We start from the raw sequence: 18072 nt of genomic DNA on the forward strand, positions 1-18072 counted from the left end.
AACCTTTGTCCCAGGAAGACCGCCAAGAAAACATGGTGGCTGACATCCAGGAGGGTCCATAAGAACCTTTTTGGAATCTATGCACTGACGGGGCCTCCAACGAAGATGGGAGCGAGGCGGGACTCATCCTTGTCATCCCCGAAGGGATAGAACTGATATACGCAGTGCGACTGGGTTTCCCCAGCACTAACGAGGCTGAGTACGAGGCCTTGTTGGCAGGGCTGAGGATGGCATAAAAGATGCCAGCCCGACGTATCAAGGCTCACGTGGACACGTTGCTTGTTGCTAACCAGGTGAAAGGGGAATACGAGGCCAAGGTCGCCAAAATGATACAATACTTGAAGAAGACAAAGGAACTGTTGCAAAATTTTGACAAGGCTGAGTTCATTCACATCTCCAGAAGTTTAAACAAGAAAGTGGATTCCCTAAGTAAGTTAGCTTCCGTAGCCTTTGACCATTTGGTGAAAAACGTCAAAGTAGAAACCATCAAACATCCGTCGATATTGGAGGAAATGGTGGCCGGTGTGGAGGCACCGGAGCCATGTTGGATGACCCCAATCCTGCGATACTTGAAGGAAGGGATCGTTCCTGAAGACAGAGAAGAGGCACGCAGGTTGAGGATCCTAGCTCTCTAATACGAAACAATAGATGGGGATCTGTACTGGAGGTCCTATCTGGGGCCTTCGCTCAAGTGCATCGATTACAGAGAAGCCGAGTATGTTATACGGGAAATCCATGAAGGAATCTGTGGGATGCACATGGGGGCCAAGATGGTGGCAGCCCGAGCCATGAGGGCCGGATACTACTGGCCGGCCATGTTTATGAGTGCCCTAGGGGAAATACGGAAATGTGATAGCTGCCAAATCTATGCCCCGGTGACCCGGAAGCCTAAACTGAACCTGGTCCCAATGAGTTCTTCCTGGCCATTCTAGAAGTGGGGTATCGATATAGTGGGCCCCTTTCCAGAGGGATCGGGGAAAGCCAAATTCCTAGTGGTGGCCATCGATTATTTCACCAAATGGGTGGAAGCCAAGCCGTTAACCACGATCACATCTCATCAAGTGAAGAGATTTGTATGGGAAAACATTGTTTGTCATTTCGGACTGCCTTATACTATCGTAAGTGACAACGGGAAGCAATTTGCGTGATGAATGTTCACAGAATGGTGTAAGGAGCGGAAAATCAAGCAAATATTTACGTCGGTGGCCCACCCCTAAGCAAACGGACAAGTGGAAAGGGCTAACAGGAGCATACTAGAAGGGATAACCAGCCGTTTGGGCTGGAAACTAAGTTCGTGGGTGGAAGAACTGTCCCATGTCCTATGGGCTCATCAAACCATGCCTAAAGTTAGCCACGGAGAGACGCCTTTCAGCCTAACCTACGGGACGGAGGCCATGATACCCGTCAAAATCGGTTTGCCTACCGACAGGACCCTGTTAACTGAGGAAGAGAACGAAAACGACCTCAGGCTGAATCTGAATTTTGCTGAAGAAAGAAGTGAGGCGGCTGCTAGGCGAGAAACCGAGTATAAGAAAAAAATGGAAAAATACAGGTAAGAGAGGTCAAGTTCAAGATAGGAGACCTGGTTCTTCGGGAGAACGAAGCGAGTAGACAGGAAAGCCAAGGGAAACCGGGACCACGCTGGGAGGGTCCTTATCAAGTCATATGTGCAAGGGACAAGGGTGCTTACTGTCACACCCCGACCAAAGGCGGCGGAACATGCCGGGGCGTAACGTATTGATTGGACAATAGCTCAAAAGACACTAATTAAAGTGACAATGAATATTTAATTTCATTAACATTAAACACGTACACAAATTCAATAATTATAACAATTACATCATATTCTTGTATGTTGAATAATATCCTAAGGTCAAACTATTGTCTTCCAACTTGAATAATATCAACTACTTGTACCTGTAACATGTATGAAAATAGAGTTTGTCAACACGAATGTTGGTGAGAATGCATAAGTTTTAGATTTATATATATATATATATATATATATATATATGTAAATCACAATTCATATGTAAATGATGAGTATTACAATTCCTATGAAAATGTAAACAACTAAATAGATGTGGACCTGTTCTTATTGATACGAAATCAAAGTACTTGGGTAAATGTATGGTCATACTAGATGAGGATAGATGGGGATGAGATACCAACCACTAAACATAAAATAAACAATTAAGCACATTGAACATTATCATAGAGCATGCAATAATCATACATAAACATATTTTGAATTGTGTTATGAATAGATAAGTAAATAAAAATGAGTAATTTAAATAGGGTATACATGCCACCCCCAAAATTTAAAAGATAAAAAAGGAGGATATGTAAACTCACCTTTAAGATTAAAGCCAAACTTGAAATGACAACCGAAAGCACGTTAAAGAAAATAAACGATCAAACCTCACGAACTATAAATAACAAAATATAATAATTAAAGAATAACTAATGGGATTGGAAAGTTTAAAGAATACTAAATCTAATGTATAAATATTAAGATAAAAACAAGAAAAAGATCAAAAAGGAAGATGAAATACAAAATCAGTTTTTGGACAAAAACTGTTCTGTTTTGATTAAGGTATTTAAAATATCAAAAAATTTTATTATAAATCGAGACTTTCCAATATACTAAATTAGAATGTTTTGAACAACTTTCATTTAGAAAAGTTTTGCAAATTCGTAACCTAAATAGGCCAAAAAGCCATGTAAATTAGAGGGTACGAATCTGCACACTATTTTTAAAATATTTATTTGCGAATTCATAGGAATGAATTAAAATGCGTAAAAATAGTTTTTAGAACCGTATTTCATTAAAGTATATCATAGAAATTGGTGTTGCACTTTTTCAGTTTGTTATAAACAAGATATGCCTCTTTCTTTGACGGCTATATCTAATGTCAAAACTGAGATATTGCTAAAAGCAATATTCTAACGATTTCGAAAAGGATTTTGATGAAATAAAATTATGAAATTTTTGGATATGATTATATAACATTTATTAGCATATATAATCAAAAATCCTTGGATCCTTTGAACAAACAAATAATGATTCAAAACAGAAAAATAAAGATGTAAGAACGTTTTAAGTGTGACCTTCGTGTAATTGATAATCTCTTTGTGTTCTTTGTCTCATCCACCCTATACACCATGGTGTACGGATTATGTGGATTCCTAGACAAGATTGTGTTATGGTCATATGTGTCACACCCCAACTTACGGCGGATATGCCGGGGCTCGAACTGATTGTCACAGCTCTCAAGGTTACTATCATGCACAATATAAGTTTCAATATCTATTTAATAATTTCAAATAAAACAAATATTCATTACAATATCCCAAAAACAAATACGACATCAAACAGTTATAAAATTTTAATTAATATTATCTCAATTAATTTCTTCTAGCATAAATCCTTAAGTGATCTTCTAACTTAAATTACTTCACATCAAACGATAACTTGCATATGCGTTGAAAATATAGTAATTTTGTCAATACAAGGTTGAGTGAGCAACACACCAGTTTAAATATACATATAGTATAGCGTAAAAATAAGTAGTTGCAACAAGTCATATGAGAATAACAAATTAACCAAATGAGCAAGTATAATTGAGATGTCGGGAAGCACAAAGGCTAACGACTGGCGTATGATCATACTAGACTGAGATTATGTTGGACCTCTCCGAATGCGGAAGCATACAAAGCAAGTAAGCACGTAAACAAGTAAGGTATAAGTTGTTAACACATAAGACAATAGTTGTAGTATTAAATATAAGTATATTTAAGAAATATAATTTACGCATATGTCCCCAAAACATGAGAAAACAAGTAAAAAGGGGGAATTGGTACTCACCTTAGTAATAAGCACGAGATAAGCGAATATGGTAAATAACGTTAGTAAACAAGAGTCACACTCTTCGGAAGTTATCGACGAGAAATCCTAAGTAACAGTAGTTGAGGAAAAATAAATACGAATTGAATAAAGAATAGAGGTTCGGGATTTGATAATCGAGGTAACCTAACTAAACTCTTTATCTCATTAATTTAATATAAACTTCATTATCAAAATTTTATATATGTAGTATGATTTAATTATATAAATTGCATAAAAAATGCTTAAGTAAATGTTCATAAAGATTTTTATATAAAGAGATTTATTTTAAATGTCCATTTTAAACTAGAAATATGTTTAATGTATTTATATATATTTTTCATTATAAATAAATATATCTTTTAAATTAAATAATGTAAATAAATATTAATAGCCAATAAATAATTTATATAAAATAAAACATTGTATAAAACACTCAATAATTATATAAAATAATTTAAATATATTATGTATTTTAATGTATTAATTAATAAGATTAAATATATTTAAATAGTGTTTAACCGAAGTTCATAAACGTGACTAGATAACATGTCGGTTTTATAAAAATATTGATTCATTATTATATATATTAAATTGACTTAAGAGATTTATATATATATATATAAATGAATTTTAAAAACAATAAGCTAAAATTTCGGGCCGGGGGAGGCTCGAACCTCCGCCCCCAGCCACGCAGACCCCTAGCCAACTGGGCTAGGGGGTTACTTGTTTATAACACAGAAACAATAATACATAGCAAAATAGAGGCGCAACCAATTCAATTAATAAAAACCCTAGAATCATAATCGTAATCCGTTATGCTCTGAGTAATTCATGTTAGGGTTATCGAAGTAGGATTCAAAACGAACTTGTTGAATGCATAGATTACCTTAAACAGTGAAAAATAACTGATGAACGATGAGATGTGATTTGCGGCGAAAACGCGAACACGAATCAATATGAACAGCCCACGATTACACGATTAACTATACGGGTTTTATTAGCGAGGGGAAGAAGGAGCTGTGCCCAATTTTAATTGAATTTTCATTGCGTCTAGGTCGTATTTTGCTATAATGATAAAGACGGTGTGTGTATAAGGAAATTAAGATCGTTTTTTATTATAATCTATAAATAGATTGTCAGTGTGAATCGTTTATGCATTATCAACGATTTAAGGCGATCAATTCCAATTATACAACGATAATTAAGAAGAAAGAAATCAAAAAGGGTAGCCGGTTGCCAATATGGATCGGGTTAACGGGTGTGGTAATAGGATCTAGATATTGGGTATGGGTAAAATATTGTATTATATCATATTTTACAAAATGGGCCCTCTACTACGATGTTGGAAACATAAACGAGTTAAAGGTTCGTTTTGGATTAAATTTGCATATTTTTTTCAAAGTTGTAATATATATATTAAATAATTATTATAAAAAATAATAATAAGATAATAATGACTCGAATAATTTTGTCGTTTAAATTTCCCGATTATAAAAACGGGTCGGGTAACGGATAAGAATATTAATTAGAAAAACCGAGTTGTTACAATATGACCATTTGATTAACTAGTATGAACAAGAATTTAAAATAAATAGAAATAAGATGAAGAAAACTTGAATAATTAAAACCATACCTTTGAAATGAAAAAAAAAAATCTCTTGAACTTGTCAAAGAGTGGTGCAAGAATGAAAGTGGTGGGAGTGAATTCTTATTTATACTAGATAAGGAGGTTATTCTTTAGAATGTTTTAATGATAAAATTGATTAGGAAAGTGATTTGGGGAGAAGGTTTGACCAAAATTCGAATGGTGTAGGAAGATATTTTTCATCTTTTAAAAATAAATAACTTTAGGTAAAAATAAATGTGACAAAAATAAATGTGACATAACTAGATTAAAATGATATACTTTGGTTATATATCAACATTGTTATTTATGTAATACTTGAATAAAGAAAAAATCATGAGTGTTATAATTTTATTAATATACATATTATTAATGATTAATATTATTAAATAACTTTAGGAAAGAAAAACTATTACGTATGAAATATGTAACATATGGGTATATGTATAATTAACTGAATCACATAGAAAATTTTAAACGAGTCAGGTTTTCGTGTCCGAAAATTGACGAATGTTACAGTATTCACAACTTTTTGAAAATTTCATCTCGAAATTATAGAAAAACCATAACATAAAGAAAGAAAGTAAGAGTCTAAGAAAGATATTTTTTTATAAATATAACGCAGACCTTCGAATGACCCGAATAACGCTACAAATGGAAAATTATGATAAGGACACTTATATATAGGATGTACCGGCGACGTATCCACCATACCCTTAACACAAAGACATTTGTATCGTTACCCAAACACCCTCGATTCTGAGTTATGACACTCAACGGTATTCACTATGAGTTCCATGCAAGGATTTCGATAATTATGTGTGCACTCATAATTATTTAGGTCATTGCATGATGCACATGGTTCGTCCCGTTGTGCGGTTTGAAAACAAAGGTAAAAGAAAACTTTTTTTTTTAAATTGATATCATTTGATCAAGAGCAATAAACTAAAATTTGAATGAAATAATTAACTAGTAAAATAATAAAAAAAATGACGAAATTGTTGAAGTTAACCATCGAGAGTAATAACAACAAAATGAAATAAACAGATAGAGGAAAATTTTGAAATTATATAAGTAACTTACATATAGGATGTGGAGAAAATACTTGAGATGACGAGAAAATTCATGTAATAATATATAGGCTCACACAACAAACAAATCACATGACTTATGAGTACAATAATAGATAAGGTTTGAAACCAAGATTATAAAATCGATGAGATTGAGGTAAGAGTACCATGAGGATGAGGTGAGTTTGGAGGGTTTGGGTAGCCATGTATTAAAATATCGAAATAAAACTTGTACATGTGACTCCTATTAGATAACTATGTACAACACATGTTCATAGTCCCAATTTCCAACACGTTTCTGTCATAAGTAGTTTATGATACAAATACGATACTATTAGATAACTATTCAAATCACCGTGCACATAGTCCCGGTAATTAACCGGCCATAGACCACTTTTTTCATGGTAATAAATTGTGTAATAATAAATAGTGCACTAAAAGACAAAATAGGAATAAATAGTGATTGAACACCATTATAAATAACCATAATTCTCATTCATAATAGAATTGGAGATTTAATGAAGTCAATACATTAGATTTAAATGAAAAGAACTAAATAAAAGAAACGTCTTTTGCGTAGCATGTCTTTATAAAGGGTTAGGCTTAGACTTGGGAACCGTTGATGTAACACACTTGTCCTTGAGTAGCTTGGTCGCTTGAGGTTGGTTGGTTGATTGGGATTTGGTTGAATGGGTTGGGCTTAAATTGATTGGATGGGTTGAGCTTGGATTGGTTGAAGTTGATTTACTTGGGCTTGGTAAGCTTGATATTGAGCGGTTTTGGTGGGTAGGATTGAATTTGGTTCATGTGTGCGAGTCTTGGGCATGCATTGCGATAATGGTTAGGGTCTCCACAATTGTAGCAATCTCTAATAGTTGAGGGTGATTGAGTAAACAGTTGAGCATAGGGTAAAGTTTGGGGTTGGGTAAGAGGTGAGGTAAATGGTTGCATCAAAAGTTGGTTGAGTTCACGACATGTGGTAAAGAAGTGACCAAATCGATTGCAATGGGTGCATTGTCGACACTTGAGGTTAGGCGAATGGTGAAAGTTACATGTATCACATAATGGGTGGGGTCCTGTGTAGGGCTTCTTGGTGGGTTGGGCTTGCGATTGGGCCAAGACATAGTTTTGGGAATTGGACTTTCTTTTATTGTTACGGTCCCGGGGGGAGTTGTTGTTCTTGAAGAATTCAGGCTTAGAAGACAAGGGTTTAGAAGATTCGGGCTTAGGTTCTTCGGTGGGCTCGGATGTAGGCTTATCATTGGGCTTCTTGAAATTTTTCCGCGTCAAGGTCCTGGCCTTAACGTGGTTTTCGGTGAGGGTACCGGCTAAGGTGATGGCATCATGAAGGGTTTGAGGGTCATGACTTAGGACGGAATCTCGGATTTGCATAGGCAAACCCGAGATGTACTTGTCGATTGAACGTTTAAGGGGAGTGATCATGTGGGGGATGAGAAGGCTCAGTTCATGGAAACGATCATTGTAGATGGTGTCATTACCACTTTCTTGTTTCAAATTCCAAAACTCCTCTTTCAACTTCCGAAGCTCATGTTTCGGGCAAAACGTCTTGAGCATGAGTTTCTTGAGCACATCCCATGGCAAAGCCATGGCAAACTCAGCGCCAAGCGTGCGCTTCTCACCGTTCCACCAATTGAGGGCATTCTTCTTGAGTACGCTAGAGGCGAAAGTGGTTTTCTTGTCCTCAGGACATTTACAGTGGAGGAACACGCTTTCCATTTCTTCGAACCATTGGAGGAGAATAGTAGCGCCGTCGATACCAAAGTATTCAGGCGGGTTGGCACTCTTGAATTGTTTGATGGAGCAAGCAATTGGGTTCGAAGTTGTGGATGATGTAGGGGAATTCACAGTTTGGAGTTGAGAGATGATTGTTGGGAGGGCTTCCACGATTCCCTTAGCGATGCAGGATGACATGCTACGACCCGAGTTGCCGGTGCGACGGTTACAGTTGATAAGGCTGGAAGAAGACATGCTACAATGACGACACGTGAAAAATTTATTATGTTTTGGAAAAAGAAAAAAATTGTATAACAATGTGAAATTTCTAGTTTTGTGAAAATTATTGAGAATACAAGATAAAATTTTAATAACCTTAACTTAGAGTATTGATGAAATTGATAATTTGAGAAAATATTCATTCTTAACAAAATAAAAAAAATTTAGACAAAAACCTCATCGTTGATTTAAGAGTGTGATCGTCACATGACAACGTTTGATACAATAAGGGTAGTAGATTCGGTTTCGTTTGGTGTGATATGCTTTGGCTTAATAAGTTCCACACCCTTACTAAACACTCCAGGAAGGCAACCGGGTCTCGCGGTTGATTGAGATTTATGCCCATTGCACTTCCATAGGCTCGCAAGCCTTGGTGTCAAATGTTCGGTAAACAAGTGTGTCACTCTTAGAGTTTACTACATATCCGTCACACGAATCTTCCTCAAGAAGAGGGGAGTGAAAAGGCGAGATTTCTGAAGGAATTTCCCATTTTTTTTCTAAAGTTTGAAAACAATTTTGAGAGTGAGGCATAGACTCGGATAAAGTGTTTACTTTTGTGTACAATAATAATATTAAATCATTAAATAGTATTTAAGCTACGAAAATCAATAATATAATTTAGGGTGCAAACACGTAAAGACATATCACGTATACGGACCCTAAGCATGCTACTAGGCCGTTATATTTAACCACCTATCTTATAGCTTTCGGCTATGATACCAATCTGTCACACCCAGACCAAAGGCGGCGGCACATGTTGGGCGTAACATATTGATTGGACAGTAGCTCAAAAGACAATGAATATTTAATTTCATTAACATTAAACACGTACACAAATTCAATAATTATAACAATTACATCATATTCTTGTATGTTGAATAATATCCTAAGGTCAAACTATGGTCTTCCAACTTGAATAATATCAACTACTTGTACCTGTAACATGTATGAAAATAGAGTTTGTCAACACGAATGTTGGTGAGAATTCATAAGTTTTAGATTTATATATATATATATATATATATATATATATATATATATATATATATATATATATATATATATATATATATATATATATATATATATATAAATCACAATTCATATGTAAATGATGAGTATTACAATTCCTATGAAAATGTAAACAACTAAATAGATGTGGACCCGTTCTTACTGATACGAAGTCAAAGTACTTGGGTAAATGTATGATCATACTAGATGAGGATAGATGGGGATGAGATACCAACCATCAAACATAAAATAAATAATTAAGCACATAGAGCATTATCATAGAGCATGCAATAATCACACATAAACGTATATTGAATTGTGTTATGAATAGATAAGTAAATAAAAATGAGTAATTTAAATAGGGTATACATGCCACTCCCAAAATTTAAAAGATAAAAAAGGGGGATATGTAAACTTACCTTTGAGATTAAAGCTAAACTTGAAATGACAACCGAAAGCACGTTAAAGAAAATGAACGATCAAACCTCAAGAACTATAAATAAACAAAATATAATAATTAAAGACTAACTAATGGGATTGAAAAGTTTAAAGAATACTAAATCTAATGTATAAATATTAAGATAACAAGGAAAAGATCAAAAAGGAAATTGAAATACAAAATCAGTTTTTGGACAGCAAACTGTTCTGTTTTGATTAAGGTATTTAAAAGATCAAACAATTTTATTATAAATTGAGACTTTCCAATCTACTAAATTAGAATGTTTTGAACAACTTTCATTCCGAAAATTTTGCAAATTAGTAACCTAAATAGGCCAAAAAGCCATGTGAATCAGAGAGTACGAATCTGCGCACTGTTTTTAAAATATTTATTGCGAATTCATAGGAATGAATTAAAATGCGTAAAAATAGATTTTAGAACCGTATTTCATTGAAGTATATCATAGAATTTGGTGTTGCCCTTGTTCAGTTGGTTATAAACAAGATATCTAATGTCAAAACTGAAATATTGCTAAAAGCAATATTCTAACGATTTCGAAAATGATTTTGATGAAATAAAATTATGGATTTTTTTGGATATGATTATATAAAATTTATTAGAATATATCATCATAAATACTTGGATCCTTTGAACAAACAAATAATGATTCAAAACAGAAAAATAATGATGTAAGAACGTTTCAAGTGTGACCTTCTTGTAATTGATCATCTCCTTGTGTTCTTTGTCTCATCCACCCTATACACCATGGTGTATGGATTATGTGGATTCCTAGACATGATTGTGTTATGGTCATATGACAATTTGATTAATTAGCATGAACAAGAATTTAAAATAAATAGAAATAAGATGAAGAAGACTTGAATAATTAAAATCCTACCTTTGAAATGGAAAAAAAAATATCTTAAACTTGTCAAAGAGTGGTGCAAGAATGAAAGTGGTGGGAGTGAGTTCTTATCTATACTAAAATAAGGAGGTTATTCTTTAGAATGTTTTAATGATAAAATTGATCAGGAGAGTGATTTGGGGGAGGAGATTTGACTAAAATTTGAATGGTGTATGAAGATATTTTTCATCTTTTAAAAATAAATAACTTTAGGTAAAAATAAATTTGACAAAAATAAATGTGACATAACTAGATTAAAATGATGTACTTTGGTTATGCATCAATAATGTTATTTATGTGATATTTGAATAAAGAAAAAAATCATGAGTGTTATAATTTTATTTAAATACATATTAGTAATGATTAATATTATTAAATAACTTTTGAAAAGAAAATCTATTACGTATGAAATATATAACATATGGGTATATGTATAATTAACTGAATCACATAGAAAATTTTAAACGAGTCAGGTTTACGGGATCGAAAATTGACAAATGTTACACTTACAAACTAGCGTACCACACAGGGGAAGAGGTACCCCGTACGTGGAACGCGATGCAACTCAGGAAGTATTACGCGTGATATCCCCAGAAGGGGAGAATGCAAAGGCAACACACAAGGGGCTACCTTTTAAAAATATTTTGGGACAACTAGCCACGTGTGCTCAAGAAAGGTCTCTACACCCATAATAACCTCTCTGGGAGGAAACCTGGGAAATAGATCATGACTTTCATTCTTTTTGTAATCCATTTATGTAACATGATCAACGATCAATGACATGAAGTTTATTTTTATGAAAAACCTCTCCCAGAGTCCCCACATAGGTAATTTGTAGCCCGATGCCGAAATCATCACATGAACACCTAAAACACAATTTCTCGAAGAAAAATGTTCAAACAAACTCATATACCTCCCATTATGAAAAGGGGGAAGGCCTCGCCGATAGGCTATCTAGTTAACCTAAACTATTAAACATTTTCTAATCATGCATGCATAGTCAATACTTAAAACAAGTGAAATACAAACATCACTTAATCATACAATTGCCCCCCAAGGGAAAAAAAGGAACAACATTCATACTTAGACTCTCAAGAGGTTTACAACACGATTGTCCATATCAAACATATAAAATACAAAAGAAAGTCTTGAAAAAGGGGACACTCACCCATAAAAAAACACCAACTATGGCAGTCATGGAAGCAGAGTGGTGGGGTCAACAAAGGAAGTCAGGGCTTGAATCTCACACACCGGAATATCAGGGGTAGAGGAAAGTTGTGCCAAGATCGGGGGCTCGAAGGTGTTGTAGGCAATATAAGCCTTCTCCGCTTCCGCCTCAGCAGTCTCTGAGAAGATGGGGACCTCGAAGATGGGAACTCCCTTCGCCAGATAATCATTGCCTGACTGCAAACCATGCTGGAACCCCGAGGCAAAAACGGCCCTATTCAAAAATATCCTGGAACTGACAAGTCTCTCGGCAAGATTTAGCTCGCTTGTACACTTACTCGAACCCATCTACCACCAGCCACACCCGATCAGCCTTCAAACCATCACGTTCCAACTTCAAACCATCACATTCCAACTTCAAACCGTCACGTTCCAACTTCAAGCTATCACGCTCATGTTTCAGTTCATCGCATTCCTTGAGAAAGCCTTCAATCACCTGATCTTTATGGGCCCGGATCTCCTCCACGGCACACTTCAAACATTCATGCTCTTCCCACTCCCGTTTAAGCCCAGAAACAACCTACGAGCCTGACCCGGGACAAATAAGTTCACCAAAGCAAAAAAAAAAAAAAGAAAAGGAGAGAAAACAAAGGGGAAATACTCACCTCTTGGAACTTATCATGGTCAGCTCGGGCTTCAGCATACTGAGCCTCCAAAATAGCGATCTGTTTCCGAGACATAGCGAGATCTCCCGTCAGGAAAGCCACCTCATCTTGGGACTTCTTCAGATTGGCTACTAGCCCAGATGTCTCGAGAACTTTCTCCTCAGCCAAAACAATCTTCTGCCTAAGGCTCTGGATCTTCTGACAGCCTTTCTCAACTGCCTGCTCCAACGAATCGATCTTCTCTTGGTTTTGTTGTAAAGTCTGATCCACATCAATCACGGCCTGCCGAGTGGCAGCCCCCAAAGCCAGGGTTCGATAAAGATGGGTCCCAAACTCACTCATAAGACTAGTCCTGCTAATGGCCCGAATTTGAGTGGTATCCACCGGAGGTATAACCTCACTAAGGAAACTATGGGCTTGCTGGGGAGTGAGCACGGACGAACGAACATCCAAGTTCCATTTAGGGACAAAGGGCATAAAATCAGGAGGTTGTTCAGTCTCTGGAAGGGGCTGAGCTCGAGACGGTGACACCAGTTCCTCAGGACGCTTACCTTTGGGGTAAGAACGAACAAGCTCAGAATCATGGTTTTTGTGTTCTTCAGCAGAAGCAACTACCTGGAATGCAAAGTTGTTGTCCAGAATCACAATCTCGGCAACAGAGGGGTCCATCGGTTAAGAAGAAGACGATTGGCCCAAGCAAAGCCGTTTGGAACTCCTCAAACGATTCTTCATGGAGGCATCAAACATCACAACCAAAGATTCCTTTCGTTTAGGGGTTTCCTCAAGGTCAAGAAGCCCAGTAGGGTTGGAACAGTCCAAGGAAGCCGACCCCGTCTCAGAATTCGTTACCGACGCCACGGGTAGGCGAACAAACGCGACAGCTTTCAAAGGTCCTTTATGCAAAGCCTCTTTCAAACTCATTTCTGCAAAGAAAAAAAACAAAACAAAACAAAAGAAACGACATCAGCAGTGATGTGCTAAAAACAGTCAATTAAACTTCGCATGAAAAGATAGAAAGAATTAAGTTTAACATGCAAGACACCAAAAGATATAAAACATGTAAACATATAATAAACTTAACTCCAAACCTAAATCAATAAAAGATAAACGAAACACGAACTAAAACGAACTTGAAATTTTAAATTAACACAACTTTACAAGGGATTCAAGATGTATAAATAGACGTATATCAAATATCCCCACACTTACTCTTTTTTTGTCCCTGAAAAAGTCTGATACAGTTGGATCAGAATCGGAAAATTACAGTCTAACAAACATATTGGTTAATTTTTAAAACTAGAAGAACGCAAAAACCGCGATCACTGATATTGTTGTCCACTTAAACCCATGCCTGAATCTTTACCGGGACAAATAAGATCCGAAAAAAATATTACTCAGTGGTTTACACAATTAAGACCCGCTTATTTTCAGCTTTTACCGGACCAGACCACCCCAACTTGACTTAAACCTCAAAATTAGGAGATTTAAAACTTTTGTTGCTCTATTTTTATCATGAATAGTTAAGACGATCAAAGATATTGTTTATCCACTTAAGCTTAAGCATCAAAGTCTACCAAGCAGCCATTAGATATTATTAAGGTTCAATTAATTTATAGCTAGTGTTCCCCACAACATGACATACCCCCGTTATCAAGCAATACACCGAACCATTACCATAGGTGAGTATGCAAAATTTCATCTATAGGGCTTATATGTGGCGTGTCCTTTGTGGTCTGTTTCTTAATGGTAATGAGACGCGAGCAAGGGGACCCCACATGGCTAACAATGTGGATGATCAAGTCTGTAATGCATTTGTACTTTTGTACTTTTTGTGATCATGTTTAAAGACTTATGTGGCAGAAAACTATGGGTTTGCTCTTTTTTAGCTTTATTTTAAATATTCACAACCCCATTTGGAATTGTGAATACCCAGATGAATAATCGGCATACAGACCCATGGTCTCTGGACCCGGGGCATCCCATCAATACAAGATTTAAGGTTATAAAACCATACGCCAATGATGTGTAAAACACTAAAGCTAGCAGTGTAAAATTTATATCACAGGCTACACGGCATACTCTAACGTTAAACCTACCCAAGAATCATTTGATAACGTATTCAATTTTTTTTTACTTTATAATATTTTTCACTTTCTCATACCAAGAATTGAGGCTTGAGTATGGCTGACCATTCATTACTTATTTTCTACGGACAAAACGCTTTACCCACAAGAGATTTCCGACCCATTTTATCAAATTTGCCCTTTCATTTTCAAGGCTGAGCCTACCGACACATCCCAAGTTAAGTTCGCTTTCTTTTATTTATCTCATATTATTAGTAGTTTGAAAAATCAATTTCCGATAAATATCATCATCTCCCACTTCAACGCAAAAAAAACTAGATTCAAGGGACATTTTTAAAGCATCTTTTCAAAAAAATTTTAATTTAAAGCAAAATTAAACTACGACTCAAATATCCTATCCCCACACTTAAATTATGCATTGTCCTCAATGCAAGGATAAGGATGACTTAAAATAAAATTAAAATTAAAAATAAAGTCGGACTACAAAAAAAAACTAAAAACCCAAAAATAAAAAATCAAAGCAAAAAAAAAAATAAATAAAAAGTTAACAAGCTAGATAATGGAAAAGACTTAGCTGGTAATATGCGCATGAAATATGATGCCAAAGTCTTCTTCCATGGATGTCCTCCAACTACGAACGTGCTTAGCAAATGGTAACTCCTTCTCTCACGAACATAAGCGGCAAAAATTCAACAAACAATATCTAAAAATGTATCTTATCATAATGATAGATATTATGCAATTAAAGTGCTTCAATCAACCGAAAAATAACACATGAATAACTAGCAGCAAATAATAATTATAAAGTATACGGCTCAGCTTCTTCATCCCCACACTTGTCTTTTTCATTAAATTCTTCCTTGGGGATCGTCTCTCTAGCTCGTTCAATCTCCAAACTAGCAAAACATAAAAACACAAAAACAAAGAAAAACTACAAAAAACTACGTTAGGGACTCAAAGAAAATAAAAATAAAAATAATAAAATAAAAGAAATTGTACAAACTCTTCACTTGAGTTTTTCACTCAAGAACCCATGTTATGCGAATTATGTGGCGGACCGAGTCGAGCTTCCTCCACCTCGGTAGAACTCCAATGCCCTCAACAATTCCGAATCATTATCCGACCATTCGTCAAACTTTGTCTTCTTCTTTTTAACCCCACGAACTTTTTCAATCTTTCTCTTACCACCACCTCTTTCTCCAACACACTTTACCATTTCTCGAGCACTCGAAACCTCTCGCTCCTTCCCCACACTAATACTCATCGAACGGGAATTGTCAAGACGACAATCCATGCTCGAGATAAATGATTCTATCGAGTAAACTGGATGACGTGGATCGATAAGACCGTCTTGACCACTCGGATGTCTCATAGACTTGGCCAAATAAGTGGCACTTTCATCACCGGCTCTAAGAGTTATCTTGCCTTCAAACACGTCAATGACCGCCCTAGCAGTACGTAAGAATGGACAACCCAAAATAATAGGAACTCTCTCGTCGGCCTCCATATCTAAAACAACAAAATCTGCGGGAAAAACCAAATTATCTACCTTAACGAGCAAATTTTCCACGACACCCCTTGGATACTTAACAGAACGATCGGCCAAAGACAACGTCATACGAGTAAAGGTGAGCTCTCCTAGGCCTAACTTTTCATAAAGAATACGACATGAGGTTTATACTAGCTCCAAGATCGGCCAATGCTTGACACGTCGTGTCACTTCCGAAAAGACATGGAATGGTAAAAACGCCGGGGGGCATTAACAACCACCGCAGAACACTCTCCATTTAGCGGAACAGTCGACAGCTCCTCCAACTTATCCTTTCTTTTAAGAAGATCTCTCAAAAACTTGGCGTACTTAGGCATATGCTGGAGGACTTCGACGAACGGGAGGTTGACATTTAATTGGCTAAGAATATTTAGAAAATGCCCGTAATCCTTCGTATACTGTTGATGCTTTAGACGAGCGGGATACCGGACATAAGCAGGGTTAATGATGTGTGGTGGTGGCCGGGCTCCAACTGGCTTCTTTTCAACTAGTGGCTCAATAATCGGTGTTGTAACTTGTGACTTGCCCGGAGCCTCTACCTCTATCTCCTCATCTACCAATTCATCATCCCCATTTTTTCCAATTTCTTTACTAACTACCTCCGGACCAAAAACCCTACCACTACGAGTGGAGATGGTTTTCAATTGAGCAGCCGGATTAGTTTGAGGAATACCCGAAAATTGACCTGGAGACCTTTCTTCTAAACGACGAGCAATATCACCAACAGTTCTTTGAATATCGAGAATAGAAGATTGTTGATTCTTGAAAAGCAAATCGTGCTCGGCAAACTTTTTCTGTGTAACTTGATCTCTCTCCAGGATTTGCTTCATCATCTCTTCCAAACGCCCAATTCCACCATTCGAATCCTGCACATTATTTTGAACATTAGTATTATTGGTATTATTATCATTAAAATACTGACCTTGTGCTGGAGCATAAAAAATTTTGAAATCCGAGTGGTGCGCCTGACGGACGCCAGTTGGAATTATTCTGATTCGGGTTTTTGTAGGTGTTCCAACTCTGATTATTGTTGCTGTAATTATTGGGAAACCTATTCTGACCTGCAACAAAATCGACTTGTTGATTCATCACCGGGCACTCCAATGTACCATGTCCACCTCTATAAAACTCACACTTGTCCACCTTGGCCTTCAGCTCCTTAACCTCTCGAGTTAGTGATTCCAAAGCAACAACCACATTAGTATCCAGATTAACCTGGTGTACACCTCGAGCGGATGAAGATGTACTGCTAACAGGAGTGAAATTCCCGTGATGTGGCACTTTGGCAAGGTCCGATGCGCTCAAACATCTCATTACATTCGGCGACATTCTTCCTAGCCAGTAGACTTCCTCCCGCGGCCGTGTCGAACCGAACTTGGGTTTCGTAGTTCAACCCATTGTAAAATTGCTCCACAAGAGCCCATGGTGTGAGACCATTCTGTGAGCAACGAGCTAGCATGTTCTGAAAACGTTTCCAAGCATGACAATATTGCTCTCCCGGCTCCATGTGAAACGAGTGAATCTGATCGCGAAGAATAGCCGCTTTAGCTGGTGGGAAGTATCTCTTGATAAATGCAGAACGTAGTGCTTCCCAAGTGGTGAACGTGCCAGGTGGTTGCGTGTCAAGCCAAGTAGCTGCTTTACCTGCAAGTGAAAC

General features: G+C 36.5%; 1 protein-coding gene across 1 annotated transcript; it reads left to right on the forward strand.

The window, feature by feature from the left end:
• The first annotated feature begins 239 nt into the window (after positions 1-239).
• Positions 240-635, forward strand: LOC143570850 (uncharacterized). The gene has a single exon (XM_077056390.1). It carries the CDS (start codon positions 240-242, stop codon positions 633-635), a length of 396 nt encoding a protein of 131 aa, XP_076912505.1.
• Positions 636-18072: the final 17437 nt, after the last annotated feature.

The sequence above is a fragment of the Bidens hawaiensis genome, unplaced genomic scaffold, assembly GCF_021521415.1.
Source record: "Bidens hawaiensis isolate Kalapana, Puna unplaced genomic scaffold, B.hawaiensis_p1.1 tig00025108_1, whole genome shotgun sequence".
Classification (NCBI taxonomy): domain Eukaryota; kingdom Viridiplantae; phylum Streptophyta; class Magnoliopsida; order Asterales; family Asteraceae; genus Bidens; species Bidens hawaiensis.